Source organism: Panthera pardus, unplaced genomic scaffold, assembly GCF_024362965.1.
Source record: "Panthera pardus isolate Hobbes unplaced genomic scaffold, ASM2436296v1 HiC_scaffold_17, whole genome shotgun sequence".
Taxonomy (NCBI): Eukaryota; Metazoa; Chordata; class Mammalia; order Carnivora; family Felidae; genus Panthera; species Panthera pardus.
Window position 1 is genome coordinate 45,188,636 of NW_026526732.1, and position 19,850 is coordinate 45,208,485.

The 19,850-nt window shown below is 39.6% G+C and overlaps 1 protein-coding gene across 1 annotated transcript in view; it reads right to left on the reverse strand.

Annotated features, from left to right (window-relative positions):
- Positions 1-19,850, reverse strand: part of SLC35F1 (solute carrier family 35 member F1) — a 407,499-nt gene that overhangs the window by 71,900 nt on the left and 315,749 nt on the right. Inside the window, exon 3 of the mRNA XM_019418199.2 lies at positions 6,475-6,602. Coding sequence (XP_019273744.1) covers positions 6,475-6,602 — 128 coding nt within the window. The remainder of the gene's footprint in view (positions 1-6,474; positions 6,603-19,850) is intronic.

Consider the following 19,850-nt stretch of genomic DNA (forward strand, 5'->3'; position numbering starts at 1 on the left):
CTACGTGTGGATGCGGTAGCATGTTGTGTATGTTACACATGTGTTGTGGGTGTGCTGTAGCATGATGTGTGTGTTACGTGCCCATGCTGCATGCGTATGCCCTGTAGAATTAGTCTCAGGGTTGGACGTCGCGCTGTGCACGGGGGAGGCTGGCTTGCATTCTGTATCATCCTGTCCTAATGTGCCTGAATCAGAGGAGTGGAACAGAAGGCAGACAACCAGGGCTGGAGGTATTTCTTTCTCGTGCTTTGCTCCCGATGTCAACTGCTTGAAGAATGGAAAGGGCTCTGAAGTATGCACCGTGTGAAGGAGGGGATGTGTTAGAGGATAGACCCCTCAGCATGGCTACCAGCAAGAGTACCGTAAGTCGTTTCCAATGTGAGTTAATTTTAGTTACCAAATACCACATTTGAAGAGACCAGCTTTCTTCTTCTTTCACAGAAGCACTAGTTTCATCTGTTTGCATTTTAGTACTACGTGGCTGAAAAAAGATGAATAATCTTTAGGCGAGAAGTTGTAAAGCTGGTATTTCTACTGGAATGGTTCATATAGCACTGTTATAAAAATAGCATAGCTTTTAGAATTTATCCAAATGTCATTGCTAATCTTTCTCAAAGTCACAAGTACAATCTATTCATTCTCCACAAGTCAAGAGATGCGAACCCACAAATGTGTCTTTAGAATACAATCCTTATAAATCTCTTTCTTTTATAATAAAGGGAACAGCTGGATTTCTTCACTTCAGTGTCTCTCTTCCATCATCTTTTTCCTTAATATGTTATCTCTTTTGCATTGTTAACTTTCTTTAGCTTCCGACTATAAAGGCAAAGTTAAAGTTTTTTTTTTTTCCAAGAGACGTTCAACATTATTAGCCCCTAGGGAATTATAAATGAAAACCATGATGAAGTATCACCATGTACTTTTTGGAATGGCTAAAATGAAAAATAATGATGACACCGAGTGCTCATGAGGGTGCGAAGATGGAGACCGACCGATCTCTCCTACATTGCGGGAGGGGATGTAAAACGGGACAACCACACTGCAAAGTTGTTTGTCGGTTTCTAAAACCAAACAGGCACTTTCCATATGATCCAGCAATTGCACTTTTGGGCATTTATCCCAGGGAAATGAAACCTTGTGTTAACACAAAAACTTGCAAGTGAATATTCATAGCACCTTTCTTTGTAAAAGCTCCAAATGGAAACAACCCAAATGGCTTTCAACAGGTGAATGGTTAAACAAACCCTGGTATATCTGGACCATGGAATACTACTCAGCAATAAAAAGGAATAATATATTGATACATGCAACAATCTGGATGCACTTAAAGACATTATGCTTAGTTGAAAAGGAAAACAATCTCAAAAGGTTAAATAGTGCATAATTCCATTTTACATAGCACCCTCCTGCCGACAAAATCATATAGATGGAGAACAGATTAATGGTTGCCTGATGACCAGGATGGCAGTGGTGGGTTGGGTAAAACTTCACAGGGATAGCACAAGGGAGTTCCTTTGTGGTAATTGGGCAGTTCTGTATTCTGTTTGTGGTAGTGTTTACACAAACTTACATGTGGGGCCAAATTGCACAGAACTACACACACACACACACACACACACACACACACACACACATACACACATGAAGGAAAACAGGTTGAAAACTGAACAAGGTCTGTAGTCTAGTTAACCGTATTGTACCAATATCAATATCCTGGTTTTGACATTATACTAAAGTCATATACCATGTCACCGTTAGGGAAAGCTGTGTGAATGGTGCAAAGAACTCTGTACTTTTGCAATTCCCTGTGAGTCTATAATCATTTCAAAAAAACATTTTTCCAGGGTGCCTGGGTGGCTCAGTCGGTTGAGCGTCTGACTTTCAGTTCAGGTCATGATCTCGCCGTTTGTGAGTTTGAGCCCCCATCAGGGTCTGTGCTGACAGCTCAGAGCCTGGAGTCTGCTTTGGATTCTGTGTCTCCCCTTCTCTCTGCCCATGCTCATGCTCTGTCTCTCAATAATAAATAAATGTTAAAAAAAATTGAAAAATGTGTATTTTTCCTCTCAAGTTTCATGTATCAGTTGTTTGTGACATTTAACCCTACGTTTGGTGAATGTACTGAAAGGGCAGGAGGAGAAAGCAAAGAGAGGCTCTTCATGTCTTTTTGCTTTATGTCTCTGTTTTTAAGAGAATCAGGAAACGAAAGTATTTGGTGCTCTGCCAACTATTAATGAAGGCTGTCTTGCTAAAACAGAAGTGCTTTGAAAAAAGGCTACTGGCTCACATCCTATCATTTCTTTCCTCAGAAACTCTCATGGCTCTCTGTTACCTATAAAATGAAGTCACACTCTTTATCCTGCCATTGAAGACCTCTCATAACATGGCCTCAACTTAGAGTTTCAGCTCTACATTCCTCTAATCCTCTATTCTATTTGAGAATCCACTGCTTCAATCTGTTTTCTACGCCAGAGCCCAAGTTTTCTTAAAAACTCACATTTGGATTCCCCTGGCACTTGGCCTAAAGACTCACACCCTTGACATGGACATCACGACTCATAGTCTGGCCCCTGCCTCCTTTTCCAGGCCATCTTGTACCACTCTTCATTCTCCGTGTCCAGCCACATGACCTTGTCCACAACTTCATCCTTGCCACAGCCCTTCCCACACAGGGCATTGAGCACATTGTCTTCTTTGCTTGGACCTCTTTCCACCCCTCCTGTAGATCTCAGCCCCACTATCAATTCTTTAGGAAAATTTTCCCCAACTCCCCAGTTGAGGTCAGGTTGTTTTGACAACCGTTCTAATACAACACTTTCCTTGAAAACATTTATCCCTCGTTATAACTATACATCCATTCCTTTGATTATGTGACCAAAGCCTGCCTTCTCCATCTGAGTGGAAGCTCCATGAGAATACAGAGGGTGTCTGTTTTTGCACACAACTTTGTTCACCACTTAATACGATGTCTTGAACGTAGAAGTATTCAGTAATTATTTTTTAAGTGACTAGATGAACCAAACTGGAACAGCTGCTCTCCAATCATATTCATTGGGTTTCCTTTTCCCAAACTCTGTCATGCTCTTCACTCCAGGTGCAAAGCTATACCCACATTTTATCCTCTCTACACTTTATCCAATTTTATAGACTCACAGGAATGGATACTTCCTTGCCTTTGGAAATAAACATCATCTCTGACTCCTTTGGAAACTGTAGCACTTAAGCATCTGTTCTCTTGCCATACTTGGTGTTTTCAATAGACTTTGCCTCTTATCCCCTTTATCAATTCATTCGTTTCTGGAGGGCAAGGCTTATTCATTTCTCTTTATAGCACCTTCAATAAATAGCTAATTTCTCAGGTGGTTAATTAATATATTTTCCCTATTGCTTAATATGGGTAAAAGCTAAAGGTTTTATAAGCTTATTATAAGCTGAATTAATTTATGGCAAACTCAAAAAGAAAACGGGAGGTGGCCAATTTAAGCTGAAAGAAAGTTTCAAAACAATATATGTATACACAGAAAAATCAAACAAATCTAACATTTTCTCATGCTTGGTGTAATTCTCAAGAATGAAGATCCCCCGAGTCATGTTCTGAACCCATCACCAAAGGTAGCAGGAGACAATACTATATATACAATAACATTCAGAAAAGTGGAAAGCTACTCAATGATTGTATATGCCTATGTTTCCTTATCCAATGGAAGAGAAAATTGTCCACAGTAGTGATGTTCTTTCTGGGTTCTACATACAAACCCATCCAGTAATAAATGTGTGTGAATTCTGTGAGTGGCTGACAAAAATAAAAATTATAGAATCAAGGGAAAATTATTGGTCTTTGTTAGTTCTACCAAGTAAACTAACTTACTAAACAGCAGTACAGACATGGTTCCCAGAACAAATGCCTTCTGTTCTGACCATTTATTGTTATTTAATAAGTTTATTTGTTGTAGGTGGCAAAAATAATTCTAGAATTGTTAGCTTCAACTTGCTTTTTTCTTTCTGCTATCTGTTGCTAACTAAATTACAATGAAGACCAACTGATATTTCAGTAGAATTATTATTTTCCTTTCTCTCTACAGAGTTAAGATAAACTTTTTCATAGAATAGAGCATTGAATAGGTGTTAAACAACTAATTTGAGAGAGGTGGCAGGATGGATTTGGATGGCAGTGTATGACATGGGTTGAACTAAACACCTGAAGACCAGGGGACCTGTTGTTAAGAATAAATTGTCACTGTTCACAAACAAAATGAAAAATTAAAAAGAAAATTTTGAAAGGGGAGCCTGGGTAGCTTAATTGGTTGAACATTCGACTCTTAATTTCATCTCAGGACATGATCTCAGGAGCCCTGCATCAGTCTGTGTGCTGAAAGCTGGGAGCCTGCTTGGGGGTCTCTCTCTTCCCCTCTCTCTGCCCCTACCCAGCTTGTGCACACACACACATACACACACACACACACTCTCTCTCTCTCTCTCTCAAAATAAATAAACTTTAAAAAATTTTGGAAAAACCTCCATAAGAAACCAGCAATTGGTTGTGACTTTTCAATGCTTGAAAGAAAAAAAAAAAACCCAAAAAGTCAACTGTATTTTCAAAGGGTGAATTCTCCTCATACTCCCCTAGGCTCATTTCTAGTTTTTGACTCTGGGCTAATGGGTGCAGTTCTGCCACAAAGCTAACATTTGTCTCTTCGTTGTCCCACCACATCTGTATGGACATTCTGGAGGCCTCTACATTTAAGTAGAGAACTGCTGGGAATCTCTATGCCCCCAAATACTAGAAATAAGTGCAGGTGAATTAACTTCTTTGAACATTTATTGAGTACCTGGCATGTGCTGGATTTTCTACTAGGTACCAGAAGGTCAAAGGTGAGCAAGAAATCACTCTTGCTGTGAAAAAAAACCTCACAGTTTGGTGGAGTAGGTAGGAATCATTCTTAGGTAAGGCATCATTCTTAGGTAATAAACACCATTCTTAGGTAAGACAGACTACAGACAGAGCTAGAAGACAAAGTGCCATGGGAGCACAAAAGAGAGATACCAGTTGTCGCTGTGGGGCTTGTCGAGGTGAGTGAGAGTTAAGCTGGGCGCAGAGGCTCTACAGCTGATTTCCAGCATCTGCCCACCTCTCCTCTCCCACAGTGAGATTGCTCCCACCCTGACTCCAGGAGTGAATGCTGATTGATGAGCCAGTGATCCTCAAGCAGACATGATACCTCTCTGCCAGAGGGCATTTGGAAATCCACAGGGACACTTTTGGTCGTTATAGCGACTGAAAAAGATGCTATTGGCATTTAGTGGTCAAGGGTTAGGAATATTAAATGACCAATAAAGTAGGAAAGGGACCCAAATCATGAAAAATTGTCCCCCCTAAAATGCCAGTGGTACTCCTATTGAAAAACATGAGTCTAAGCCAATCAGAAAAATCTCATCCTGTATCAGGTTGGGGAGTCCAAGTTTAAGCCAATTAGGTCCCAGCATCTCCCTGTTATCATTGCAGTCCAATCAGAGCTCTGGACTTTCCTTCAATGTGTCTAGACAAGCATCCTTTCTGTCTCTCACTGGGCATGTGGGAAGAAGCCTGTAGCCCCATCTAAACCCATTCTAGATAGCTTCCCATTCAGTCCATATAATCTCAGTTTGTTTAGGGGGTTGGTTTGCTTGTTTATGTCTTCATTTTTGTTATTGTTGTTTCTAAGCCAATTATTAGAGTGGCATGAATGTTGCTGTGGCATCAAGTCTAAGTAAACTGCTATGTGAATAATATTTTGTTTTCATCCTGGAGCTTTGGAAGGACTACAGAATTCATAATATTGCCGTAAAAGGAGAAATGAGGGTGAAACAAAAATAGGCAAACTTATTATTTATGGTGTAATGAAGAATGTAAGTGGTGCCTGGTGCAAGTTGTGAAAACCCAAGTTAAACTTGCAATTGTGTGTATGCATGTGCATAAAAGAAAAAGAGAGGGAGGGAGGAAGGGAGGACACAGTGATTATCTTCATGAATAACGCTATTTAGGAATTTATGTCTTACTCTTTTACAAGAAATTCTGTCCCTTCAGGTTGCAAAACCTCCTCATTAAAGAAAGTTAAAAGAAAAAATTATCAAGCCCTGTGATTACTTAATCAAAGTCCATGGACATGTTCTAAATAGCTTAAAATAGCTCTTTTTATGCTTATTAATAACTCTCCTACTGACATAAGATTAGTTGCTCCTATTCATAGCTAGAAAATATTTTCCTACGTTGTCAATCCTTATGGTCTATTAAGAACAAAGAGGAAAAAGATATCCAATTACATTTGAATTGAGAAAAACTAATAAGACATAGAAATAAAGCTCAAGTTATTTTTTATACACCCAATTTTCCTCTTGTAACACTTCTAGGGGAGTATTCAGATTCCCAGGTGACTCAGCTGAAAGGAAACTACATCTGGAAACAGAGGCAGCTGCGAAGAACAGAAGAGTCGCCAGTACCTGGATGCTGGTCAGAGTCGTGTACTGGTAGGCCTTGACCACCAGGTAATTTGCTTCCAGGTCGATGAGTCCCAGGATCATATACTTCCACCACCTTCGTCGTAAAATTGCCAGGAGGTTTTCTTCTCCTGTGTTATGAAGGTAAGAAGAAAGGGGTTAGGTTCTGAACACACATTCTAAAGGTTCTAAACTGCCTATTTAGAAGGATTCTAAAATATTACCGTATGATGTATTTTTTACTGTTCCTTATCAAAAGTTTAATTAGACAAATGAGTTGTGTCCAAGACTGACGTGTTTTTATTGTACATTTTGGCCTTTCGGATTGGTTTCTATGCCAGAGGAAGCCTGGGCAGGATTTTAGATCACCATGCAAAGCATTTTCTCATGAGCGTTTCAAGGAAAACACATTACATCACGTAAAAATAAAAGGAAAGGTGTGCCAGAAAGGCTGCATACACACACAGAGTCCAAATCATTCCAAACTTCAGTATTGTGGTAAAATAGAAAGAAATGAAATGAGGGCAGCTCAATGACAACGGCCTATGCTTGGCAGCTGATCTGCAGTTAGATTCCAAGACTCCATCCTGAGCGCTTGCTCAGCTTTGAACGTTACATGCTCTGAACATTATATTCTGGTGGGGTGTGGGTGATGGGAAACAAAGGAAGTAGGGGTCATTCTCAGATGGAAAAGAGCCATAGGATCATGGTCTGAATATTGCCCCAAACCCTCACCATCTTGCCTCTTAAGACTATAGCATCAGAACAGATTTGGAATCCCTTAGTTTTTCATCTGTATTTTTACATATTTCAGGCCTGAGATAAGCCTTATTTTTCAAGAGGAAATCATGATTGTTAATAATAATAGCTCTTTGGAGCCAACCTGTGAGGTCTTCCTAGAGGATGGTGAATATGTAGAAACCCTGAGTGAATGGTGACTGTATTCATTATGTATTGCTGCACAACCATTATCCTAAAACATTGATGCTTAAAAAAACAAGCATTTATTATCTGTTTTGTGGGTCAAGAATCTGGACACAGCTTAACTGAGTGCCTCTGATTCAAGATGTCTCAATTGCAGCCAAGTTGTCAGCCATGAATGTAGTCATATCTGAAGGGCTGACTGGAGAGGGATCTGCTTTTTTTTTTTTTTTTTAATGTTTTTAATGTTTATTTATTTTTCAGAGAGACAGACAGAGTGAAAGTGGGGGTGGCAGAGAGAGAGAGAGAAAGAGAGAGAGAGAGATTGAGAGAGAGAGAGAGAGAGAGAGAATCGGAAGCAGGCTCCAGGCTCTGAGCTACAAGCACAGACCCTGACGCGGGGCTCAAACTCAGACTGTGAGATCATGACCTGAGCTGAAGTCGGATGGTTAACCGACTGAGCCACCCAGGTGCCCCGAGAGGGATCTGCTTCTAAGCTCAGTGAGAATGGCTGTTGGCAGGCCTCAGTCCTTTCTACAATGCGGGCGGGGGGGGGGGGGGGGGGGGGACCTGCAGTCTTTCTTATAGCCTATTACCATAAATGACACTTCTGCCCTATTTGATTCTTTAGAAGAGGGTAAGTTCAAGCCATATTCAAGGGAAAGAATTTTGTAAGGATGTGAATACCAAGAGGCAGAGATCATTGGAGGCCATCTCAGAGGTTGGCTACCCAGTGATACACACCTTCAGTACTATAGCTGTGCTTAAGCTGGTCCTCAAGAACCTCAACAGACCCCTGAGCCACTCTTAGAGCTTTGAACTCCTAATTTCTACCATTGGTCTTATTCCAGTCACCACGATAGGAGGTGAAGACCTTTTCAACGTTATGAAGACTCGTAAAACAAAGCTTTCCAGCTACATGGATAATGTCAGAGTGTGGGTTGTGTCTGGCTGGCAACAAGGAAGGAGAGGTCCCTGGACCTTTGGGAAGCTAACCCAGTTTTCAAGCCTTATTTCGGATGCTACACTTCTCATATCCTTTGCTCCAAACACACTAAAAATCTCTCTCAGTGAATTGCTAATTCTTGTTCATCCTGCAAAGTTTAGTTATTCTCTCCCATTTTGTCTGATACCACTGCCCCCTGGGTAATGTGTACCCAGCTCTGAATAGTCTTTTCACATGATTGCAATTACTTAGAAATTGTCTCTTCACTAAACTAGGAATTTGGGGATGGTAAGACATCAATGTCTTACTCATACATGTATCCACAGCACTTAGCATACTGACATATACTAAGGATTAGCTAAGTGTTTTGGAACGAACAAATAATTGAACTGAAAAAAGTGTGAAGTGCTATCTCTCTGAATATGTCAAGAGCCAGCTCTAGAATATGAGTCACATTTCTTAGTGTTTTGCACTTAGATTCATAGCTGGTAGATGTGATCCCCAAGGTTATTTCCTCCCAGCCAGCTCATTTTGGCAATGCCCTCGCACAGCATTTCTGCCTTTCTTACTTGCCTACACATTTGATAAATCAACACACCTCTCAATTTATTTTGTAAATTAGTGATTCACAACTTCACTGAATATTCCCATCTTCTTGAGAGATTTTTAAAAATTTCAATGTCTGGGACCAGTCCCCCCAAATTCTGATGTAATTATCTTTGGGTGGGGCCAGAGCATTGAGCTGAGGATCAAATCTAAGACTTTCAAATGGTTGGTGTCCAATGGCAATGCTCAGGATGACCTCAGCTAGGAACTCCAAAGAGGTATAACCACAGACGATTGAAGACTCTTCATACCAAAGAAACATCTGAACATCTGGCCTAAAGTATGCTTTCCCTTGTCTTGTCTCTGGGCTTTTCCTTGTGCTGATTCCTCTGTTTGGACTATTCTTCCTCAGTCTCCAAATGAAGGATCAGCATAGACACCACCATCAGGAAGCCTTCCTTGATCTCTTAACTCAATCTTCCTAGGACTGGGTTTCCCTGTGATGTGCTTCTTTAATGTCTTTTGTTTATCCCACATATAATACTTATCTCACTGTAATGACCTGTTTTCTTGACTCTATTACCCATTAGATTATTAACAATTTGGAGAGCATGGCATTGCCTTGGTCATCACTTTATTTCTAGGATCCAACAGTATATGGTGAGTGGTCAATAAATAATACAGAATGTATAAATAAATTTCATGTTTAATAATCTTAGCAATGCTAAATAGCATCGAAATTGAGGTACTTAAAATATATCTACTATAAACATTCATGTTCCAGACAATGAAAATTGTTTTTTAGTTAGAATGTAGACAATATCTGACACAATTAATTTGGTGACCATTTTACACATAATATACTATACATAGGACATCAAAACGTTGATGGCATATTTAACTGCAAAGCTGCAATTCTATAGTCACAGGTCATTGTCCCAGTTAATTTACACAATGAGCAGAGAATTGCCAAACTCGGAGCATACCAGCCACATCTCAATGATGTAAGACTGAAAATCTGGGTCATGGTGCTGTTTGTTCTACCAATCAATAACATATTCAAAGTGTAATTCATTACATAGATTCAAAGGAATGATTAGTTGCCTTGCTGTTCCGCTGAAGAAGTCTGCAAAGCAAAACACTCTAAATAAATGTTCCATATTGTTTCATTTGAAGCACCAGAAAACATACAACACTTTTGCAGAGCAGAATTATCCAGGAAGGCAAGAGAGCACTTTTGCATTTTGGCTGAGCAAAAAATCCAGCCCTTGAAAGGACTGCTTAGGGATTTGTCTACATGGCTCTCATTAACACTGATGTACAATAGGTGATTAAAATTCTTTCTAGAATAATGAAAATGCATTCTTTACAGCCTTTGTGCCAAACCGCTCCCTAAATCTCATGAAATAGAGCCATCCATAAGAAAGAGAAGCACAAGTGGTGGTATGTTAATGTTTTGAAATTTTTCTTCTTCTTTTTTTTTTTTTTTAAATTAACTAGAAACAGTAATAAAATCCATGGGTGGAAACTTTAGAATTACAGTCTAGCATTTAAATGCATTCTGTTAATTATTATTTTTATTATCAATATGTTCAAATATAAATAAAAATATTAGAGGACAATATAATAAGGTAACCTCCAACCTGATTTTGCTACATTCGTTTCAGAAATTTGGGGATTCTTTTTGAGGAAGAAAATGCTACAGATAAAACTGAAGCTCCTTTTTTGCTCTTGCCAAATTCCCTTCCTTTCCCTCCTTCTTTAAATCATTGCCTTGATATTATTGTGAATCTTTCATGTTTATGTTTTTGTTACACCTTTTCTAGGTATGTTTGTATCCAAAATACTTCATAGTTTAGAGTTTAAAGTTTTTAAACTTTATATGAAAGTTTATTGTATATACTGTACATGTAACATTCTTCTAGGGTTTTTAAATATTTCACATTGCTTTACAAATGTATCCCTGTTGTTTCATGTAGAGCTAATTTATTTTAAACACTGTATATTATCATATTTTATGAATCTGTCACAGTTTATCTAGTCTCCCACCAATAACCTATCTAGGTTGTTTCCATTTTTTCTCTATTAGGAACAGTGCAACAAAAAGAGTTACTCTAATTTTAAGTAACAGCACTCCAGCAACAATAACTACTTCAATAATTAAGAACAGGGAAAGAAATTACTGGCAATCTTGATCATGTCATTCATATTTAATTTTACTAAGCACCAACAGCATGATCAGTCAAAAGTGTTTTTGAGTTTTTGTAACAAATAACTTCTAGGATACTTACTATGTACCAGGCAGTATCCACATGCCTTACAAATAACTAATTTACCTAATCCTCATAATAACCCCATAGAGTAGAGATGGCTATTAACTTTACGTGCAGATGACAAGATCAAGGCCTAGAGGAGTTAAATAACTTGCCCCAAGGGACACACAGATAAGCCAGGATCTGGACTCATGACAATCAGGCACTGGGGTTCAAACTCATTAGCACTGTACAAATTTTGCCTCACTGATTTGTAACGGTGGCGTTGTCCTCAGGAGTCACACATTTCTCATTAAAGACTCTTTCATGACCTACCTGTCCCGACTCACTGCTGGGTGCCCCACTGCTAACTCCAGGAGGTGCCCACCACACTGAAGCCCGTGTGCATGGCGCCCCCTGGAGTTGCCAGTACCCATGATGCAGCTGTGTGTCTACCCCTGAAGCGGCTTGGGGATGAGGATGTGTCCCAATCACCATCAGGTCAGTATCAAGGATATGGTGTCTCCTTGCCTGATCTAAAGTCCATGACCGACTTGCCCTTCTAAAATATAAAATAAGGTCTAAAATAAATCCTGTAGCTTAGAGAAGTTTAATGACGAATTACTGTTTTATGCTGTGCTACTTGCTGAAGCCTCAGGCATAAAAACACTGGTCACACATGGGTGGGGCCAGGGTGGTGGTGGTTATTAATACATGCTGAATGAAGGAAGGGAAAACTTTTGTACAAAAACAGAAACATGGTTAACATTCATGGCAGTGCCTGGAAAACAGATCTCTGATTCATAATATTCATAGTATTCTTGTTCATCCCCAGTGGTAGTCTGTGTAAAGAGTAACAGCACTGTAAGACAGTACCAGAGGGAACAAGACAGCTGCATTATTCTTGGGACATTTTCATTAAGGGCTCTCACAGGTGGTGTGGTCTTTCATGGTGTTCTTATGCAAGAACAGAACCCAGCATGCTTTGCAGAGTCTACAGCAAACGCAAAGCCCCTACACAGGGGGCGAGGCCCTTACTTGAACCGGCACCTCCTTGGCTCACAATCTGAAGCCATAACACCATCTTTCAGGATTCCCAAGGGAAGTGTTTACGTATGGATCAGTGAACCTGAAAAATTTTAAATGACTGATGACGGAGGTTTTAATTACTCACCATTAAAAGCTGAAATTTATTAGAATGGAAAGCTTGAGACAATTTTCTTTAGTCAGGAAAGTGAACCAAATAAATGCACTTAGGAGGAAATAAAAATAGAAGTTGTTCACAAAAAGGATTGCAATCAATCATACCTTATAACATGAACCTGAGTATAGGGATGAAATACAAAAAAAAAAAATAATGAAGATTAGATTTTGTTTTGTATTCCTTCACTCATGTTTACAATTAGAAACAGTGCGATTAGGACGAGAATAAAAGACAGAGTTGCGTCTTGGTCGGATCGTGTGGCATCTCAGACCTGGGGTTGGGCACAGACTGCCTTCTGCTATGTGGTCCTAAGTAACTTGGTAAATGGCTCTGAACCTTGATCCCTCTACTGCGAAAGGTAGTATGAGTAATGTGTGTAAGCTAATATCTAATATAAGGTATGTGCGCAGAACATAATAGCAAGGGGTAGGGTTCTGAAAGCCTTGTATCCTTCCAGCCACCCACTGCATCCAGCTCACCATGTGTGGTAGAGCTGCCTAGAGGAAGCCCAGGAACATGAATCCTCACAATTATCACTTCGGGCCTCAGCCACCTACCCCTCTCTGTCCCTTACCCTGGGTCACATCGCAGCCAGCATACAACATTTGTCCAAACTAGAGGCAAGCTGAGGCTTTGTCTTTGATGCCTCTCCCCCGGACCAGCCAGTGTTTTGATCCTTTGGATAGCACCACTTACCCTGAGAGTGGAGGCTGTGTGAACGTACAAGTTTTCTGCCATCTTGTGCCAGGCCCTTCTCTTGTTTACACATCCTCAGCTAAGCCCCACATAGTGATTTAGACAAGTTAGTCAGTGTAAGATCTTGTTATTAAGGCGAGAGCGCTGAATAGCACCTTAAAAATCTGCTCAGTCATCTGGCTGTTTTCCAGAAATGCCTAGTAAAACTTTGAAGAAAATACCTAAAAGCAGCTAAAGATGAATCATAATCCCATCAGGTTGTGGTAGCTGTTACTGTAAGTTGAATAGGAGAGAATAAAAGATAGATGTGTGGAGGGGTGCCTGGGTGGCTCAGTCGGTTAAGCGTCTGACTTCAGCTCAGGTCATGATCTCACCGTCCGTGAGTTCGAGCCCCGCGTCGGGCTCTGTGCTGACAGCTCAGAGCCTGGAGCCTGTTTCAGATTCTGTGTCTCCCTCTCTCTCTGACCCTCCCCCATTCATGCTCTGTCTCTCTCTGTCTCAAAAATAAATAAACGTTAAAAAAAAATTAAAAAAAAAAATAAATAAAAAGATAGATGTGTGGAAATGATCGCACACAGGATAGGTTGCTCAACAGTAAGTTTATTTTATTTCTTTCAAAGTTACATTTCTGGCATTGATAATTAAAATACAATATTCTAGCTCTAATTATGAACTCTATTACTTCTTCTGAGATAAAAGCGTTTACACATTGTAATATGAAAATAAAAGTCTCAACTTTTCAACATGTGTATCTCAGTGTATGCTACCATTTCTTACATGAACCAAATCACTCAAATCTTAGAAAACTTCCCTTTATGAATTTTTTAAGCTGTCATCTTTTATGAAGCTAAGATATATAATTTTATGGGGCACATTTATCCAAAGTATCCAAACTTCCTGTTATCTTGATGTGTCTTAGAAAATACAATTACTAATATTTTCTTCTTTGTACCAATATAAAAATCGGTATGAATTGATTGCCTAGCTTTTATCATCCAGATAGTTTAAACACATAGGAAGATAAATAAATAAAGAACTTTTCAGAGGCACCTGGATGGCTCAGTTCGTTGTTGAGCATCCAACTCTTGATTTCGGCTCAGGTCACGATCTCACAGTTCCGGTGTTTGAGCCCCATGTCGGGCTCTGTGCTGACAGTGTGGAGCCTGCTTGGGATTCTTTCTCTCTCCCTCTCTCTCTGCCTCCCCCCACCCCCCGCAAGAAAGAAAGAAAGAAATAAGGGAAAAGAAAGAAAGAAAGAAAGAAAGAAAGAAAGAAAGAAAGAAAGAAAGAAAAGAAAGAAACCTTAAAAGAAAGAACTTTTCAGGGGGCACCTGGGTGGCCCAGTCAGTTAAGCATCTGACTCTTGATTTCAGCTCAGGTCATGATCTTATGGTTCATGAGATCGAGCCCGTGTCAGCTTCCCTACTGACAGCGTGGAGCCTGCTTAAGATTCTGTCTCTCCCTCTCTCTCTGCCCCTCCCCAACTCACATGTGTGTGCTCACTCTCTCTCTCTCTCTCACGCTCTCTTTCTCAAAATAAGTAAATAAATTAAAAAAAAAAAAGAACTTTTCAGGATATCTAAAAACCCACATACAGGGGCACCCAGGTGGCTTAGTCGGTTGAGTGTCTGACTTCAGCTCAGGTCATGATCTCATGGCTTGTGGGTTTGAACCCCACATCAGGCTTTGCACTGACAGTGCAGAGCCTACCTCAGATCCTCTGTCTCTCTGCCCCTCCCCCGCTCATGCTCACTCTCTCTCAAAAATAAACATTACAAAATTAAAAAAAATTTTAAAAACCTATAAAACAAATTGCATACCAGCTATTAAACTCTGTTGATCGATACCTGTGTGCTATGGGTTGCTCTACCTCTTAATGAAAACAGTGCATTAGACCTAAACAACTCCCACAGACAAATCCCACCCGGAATTTCTTTAAAACATGTATGCTGTTCAGCATAGTACTAGGGGCTAAACAAACCTTAAAGCCATGCGATACCGTTGCTTGACATGTAAAATCGGGAGAATTTTCTCCTGTGGTACAGATGCACCATCTTATGTTCTTGGAAAAGAGCATCTTATGAAAGAATAAACCTGCATGAATGACTAAACACTGTCACTGTGAATAACTGAAAGAAGAATCTGAAAATCTGATAAATGTTAAGTGGCTGCATGGTCAAACACAACCAACATCTCTGCCCCATGTTTCTAGTTGTAATAGACACATTTATTCATATATATCATCTAACAATTAAAATTTAACCCATAAAAACCAAGCACATCTTTCTCCCCCAAACTCCTGTCCAGTTTATGCCTTTTCTTGAGCAACCACTCCTTGGCGGGGGGAGGACACATTTTAACTTTGTTGTATCTTTAACGGTTGTCTATGTGTGCAGGTTCTTGCCCTGAAAAGTCTCAGCAAGAGTTCCTCCCTTTTGATTTAGGTAGTGAGTCTATGAGGCTGGGCTGTTCCCTTAGGGTTGCTCGGCTGTTCAGCTCCAGGAGGCAGATTTATCAGAGAAGTCATCAAGAATGGTGCCCTTGGAAGTCATGTATATGGCGGCCATGCCTTCCCCTTGGTGGGGCAACATAAAGAGGGCACTGGAGTCATTCAGCAGTGGGCTTTAAGCCAGGCTCTTCCAGGCACTGGGCATATGATGTTGTTTTGCAACTTTGTCTCTGTAACCTCCATTTTCCTCATCTACACATTGGACGTACACACTGGACCTGCTTTCTTGAATATTTATTAGAACTAAATGAGATATTTGAAAAATGCTTGACATGCTGCCTGGCAAGTAGCTTTTGTTATTACTATCTTGATTGTTATCATAGCTGGTCTTTCCACATGCCCTACTTCCTACATAATGTAGTTGTATAGTAAAGAATTGAACCTTGCTCCAAAAGTGGTTTTGGGATTTGAAAAATCTGGGATTTGAACTCGGCTAACAATACGATTCAGGGTAGGGGCTGGCCATGCCAGAAAGACCAACAATGTGATTTGTGGGGCAGAATTTGGTCGCCCCCCAGACTCTGGAGACTGAGATAAGCCACATGGGCAATCAGTCATGCCTACATAATGGAGCCCCAATAAAAACCCTGGACACAGAGGTTCTAGTGAGTTTCCCTGATTAGCAATAATTTGTCCATGCTGTCACACACTGGAGCTGGGAAAGTAACACATCCTGACTCCATAGAGAGAGGACAATGGAAGCTCTTGACTTGGTACTTCTGGATTCTGCTCTATGTGCTTCTTCCCTTGGTTGATTTTAATCTGTACCCTTTCCTTGCAGTAACTGTAATCATGACTCTAATAGCTTTCATTGAGTTCTGTGAGTCCTAGCAAATTACTGAACCCAGGCATGGTTTTGGGGAATACTTCCTGCCCTATCAACTTGCAGTTGGTGTCAGCAGAGAGGGTAGTCCTATGTGGACTCTAAACTTTCTCACTTGGCTTAAACTCTCACAGTTGATGTGGAGTAATGGTAGTGTTGGGGCTATGGCCCTAAATCTTTGCAGTCCTCAAATACAACTAAATTTGTTCCTCTCTTGCTCAAGAACTTGAGTACATTTTAGGTGTATCTCAGAATAACCAGACTCAGAATCCTCCAGGTCTGAATTCAAATTAAAACAAACAACTAGTCTCCTTTCCAGATGATGCTAAACAATGTATGTGATTATTTGTTATCTTTAAAAGGAGTGTAGGAATTTTGTGCTTTATATCTAAATTTTCTGTCATTATAAAGATATCGCTTACAATGGGAAATACTGCTCACTAGCTTAAAATGGTTAATGATAGGTTGGCTGTGTGTGGGGGCAAATGCTTTGATTTGAAATTATTCAAAGCAGTCATAATAAAACTATGTGCTAATATAAATCTTTCTATTTTCCTGGGGGGAGCCTGCTGAGAGGAAAATGCATTTGTCCTTTTTAATGACAAGACTATTTTCCTTTTCTTCATCCCATTTTGTGAAAAGTGACCCTACTTGCCTTTTGGAGGCTTCCTGTAATTGGCTCTGATGCCTCTTGACATTAGCAGATGAATCTGTCAGTTTTATGAATTTTGTTTTGAACAAAGAGCTGTGTAGCAGCTAATGACACATGATGTAAGGGGAAGAGGCCAACACGGGCTTGCCTCTGGACTCTTGCTACTTGCCGAGCATATTCAAAAGACAACGTGACAGAAGGTGCCAGCCTGAACTCTTGAGGGCTGACCTTGAGCTCTGACATGAGAACATCTGTCATGATGGACAGATAGGTTAGACCCAACATGGGAAATTAGCAAGAGAAGTGTCCACAGGCCAGAAACGCTGGTAAAGCAGAAATCTGGTCAGCCTCCTCTCCCCTGTCCACCCGCCCACCTCCAGCCCAAATGCCAAGCACAGATCTACCAAGGCCATTTCTGTTACCTGACATCTATTTTTCATTGAACACCATTTGTCAGGCACTGACACCATATATTCATTCTCTCATTTACTTGCCACCTTATACTCTAGGTTAAAAGCATGAAGTCAAAAAGACCTGTGTTAAGGTACGGACTCTGCTCCTGAACTGGCTGTGTCACCTTGAGAAAGTTTACTCATTCATAAAATGAGTCAGACACTACTTATTTGAAAATATGCTACATGGATTAAACGAGAAAATATATGTAAAGTGTCTGGCTTCCAGGAAATACTTAGTAAATGATAACTTTGTTATTAATAACCTTATGAAGAAGGCATTTTTCAGAGCATGAAATTGGATTTAGAGTTAGGTGATTTGTCTAAGGTCTGTCCTGACTTTTTATTGGAAAGTATTCACTATTCTAAGAATGATGCTTTTTGTTTATATGGCACATTTCATAAAATAAACCAGAAATATCTTTATTTATATGATCTTTCTGAAATTAGTTTCAGTAGAAACAAGGCAGTATTTTCTAAGCAATGCAATATATATATATATTATTTATGTTTATGTTTATATTTATATTTATATTTATATATGTGGTCCCATCTTAAAATATTAAAGAATATATTTTGGGGGTTAAAAAGTTTCCACTATACTAACCTAGTGGCAAAGAACACTATGGTGCCCAGATAATCATCTTAAAATACCATTTTCCACCAAAAGAAATAATGGTTTTTGGAGAAGTGGTTAATGTCAGATTTGGGTCGGGAAATGTAATACAAGTCAAGCCTGGAACATCTTGTCATATAGAAGAGCAAGACAGAAATCAAACATTACTAGGGCTGTATCAAAAGGACACAGAGGCCAACTTGAAGGGTCTTTCATATGAAACTAACAACTGAAATGGATTGAAATGTATCAGATATGTTTAGATCCGTAAGTTCATAATAAATATGAAAGCAAGAGCAACAACAATTACCACCAAACACATTGAAAAAAAAATCCTAATTGGTCACCATTAGAAGATATTAATAAGCCAATTCATTTTGAAAACTGGTAAACAAAGGGAAAAAAATCAAGTTTTTGTCCCCTGGGATTCTTATATGAACTATACCACTAGGTAACTAAATAGTAGATGAGGGAGAGATTGGTCTTTATGGTAATATTCTAACCAATAAATTAAAAAAAATGAGAGAATTAGACTATCATATTTTGTACCCCATGATGAATTAATGGGTATTGGCCTTGAAGGTCAAGCTACTAACATTACAAAGGAAGAGACAATGAAGCATTATGTTTTATGTGCTTCCTGATGGAAGAATCAAACACTACTTACACACACACACACACACACACACACACACACACACACACAGAACCTAAATCTGATCAAGTCTCTGGACTTAGCTACTAATTTAGAAAATTCAGAGGTCAGAGAAGTATGTTAAAAGTCACTAGAAAGCTTCAATCAGCAAAATCCAGACTGTGAGATCTGCTATAGTCCGGCTACTCAGTTTGGTCTGTTGAATGGCAGCAGGAGTGATTAAGGGTCTTTCAGAAATGCAGACTCTCAGACCTTCCCCCCACCTATGGACTCAGAATCTGCATTTGAGTGCCAGCCAGTTTGTATACCCTATGGCTGGAGAAGCAGTGACTGTAGAAGACACATGCAGTTTCTTCAATAAATAAACTGTAGTAAAAACAAAAGAAGGAAATCTATAGGTTAAAAGAACCTAAGAAAAACATCAGCCATGTGCAATGTGCAGACTTTATTTGCATCCGGACTCAGACAAACTGTAAAAAATATGTATCTATGAGACAATTGGAAATTTGAACACTGACAGGAATTAGAATTATTGTTAATTTTATTTTATTTTATTTTTTTTAAATATTTTTATTTATTTTTCAGACAGAGAGAGACAGAGCATGAGCAGGGGAGGGGCAGAGAGAGAGGGAGACACAGCATCCGAAGCAGGCTCCAGGCTCTGAGCTGTCAGCACAGAGCCTGATGCGGGGCTCAAACTCACAGACTGTGAGATCATGACCTGAGCTGAAGTCGGACACTTAACTGACTGAGCCACCCAGGCGCCCCATAAATTATTGTTAATTTTAAATGTGATCAATGTTACTTTTAAGCTCTTATCTTTTAGAAATACACACTGAAATAGCTGCAGATGAATTGACACAATGTCTGAGATTTGATTTAAAATAACACCAGGGAAAGTGGTGAGGATAAGGATAAGGATTTGAAATTTATTGAAGCTGATATTCTGGCACATGGGGGTTCATTATATTATTCTGTCTACTTTTGTGTATGTTTGAAAGTGTTCAGAATAAGAAAGTTACAAAAATAAGAGGTTCGGTTGTGAACGGGAAGTTTAGCTAATGGAGTAGCCTTGGCCAGAACATGTGAATATCAAGTTATCTGTGC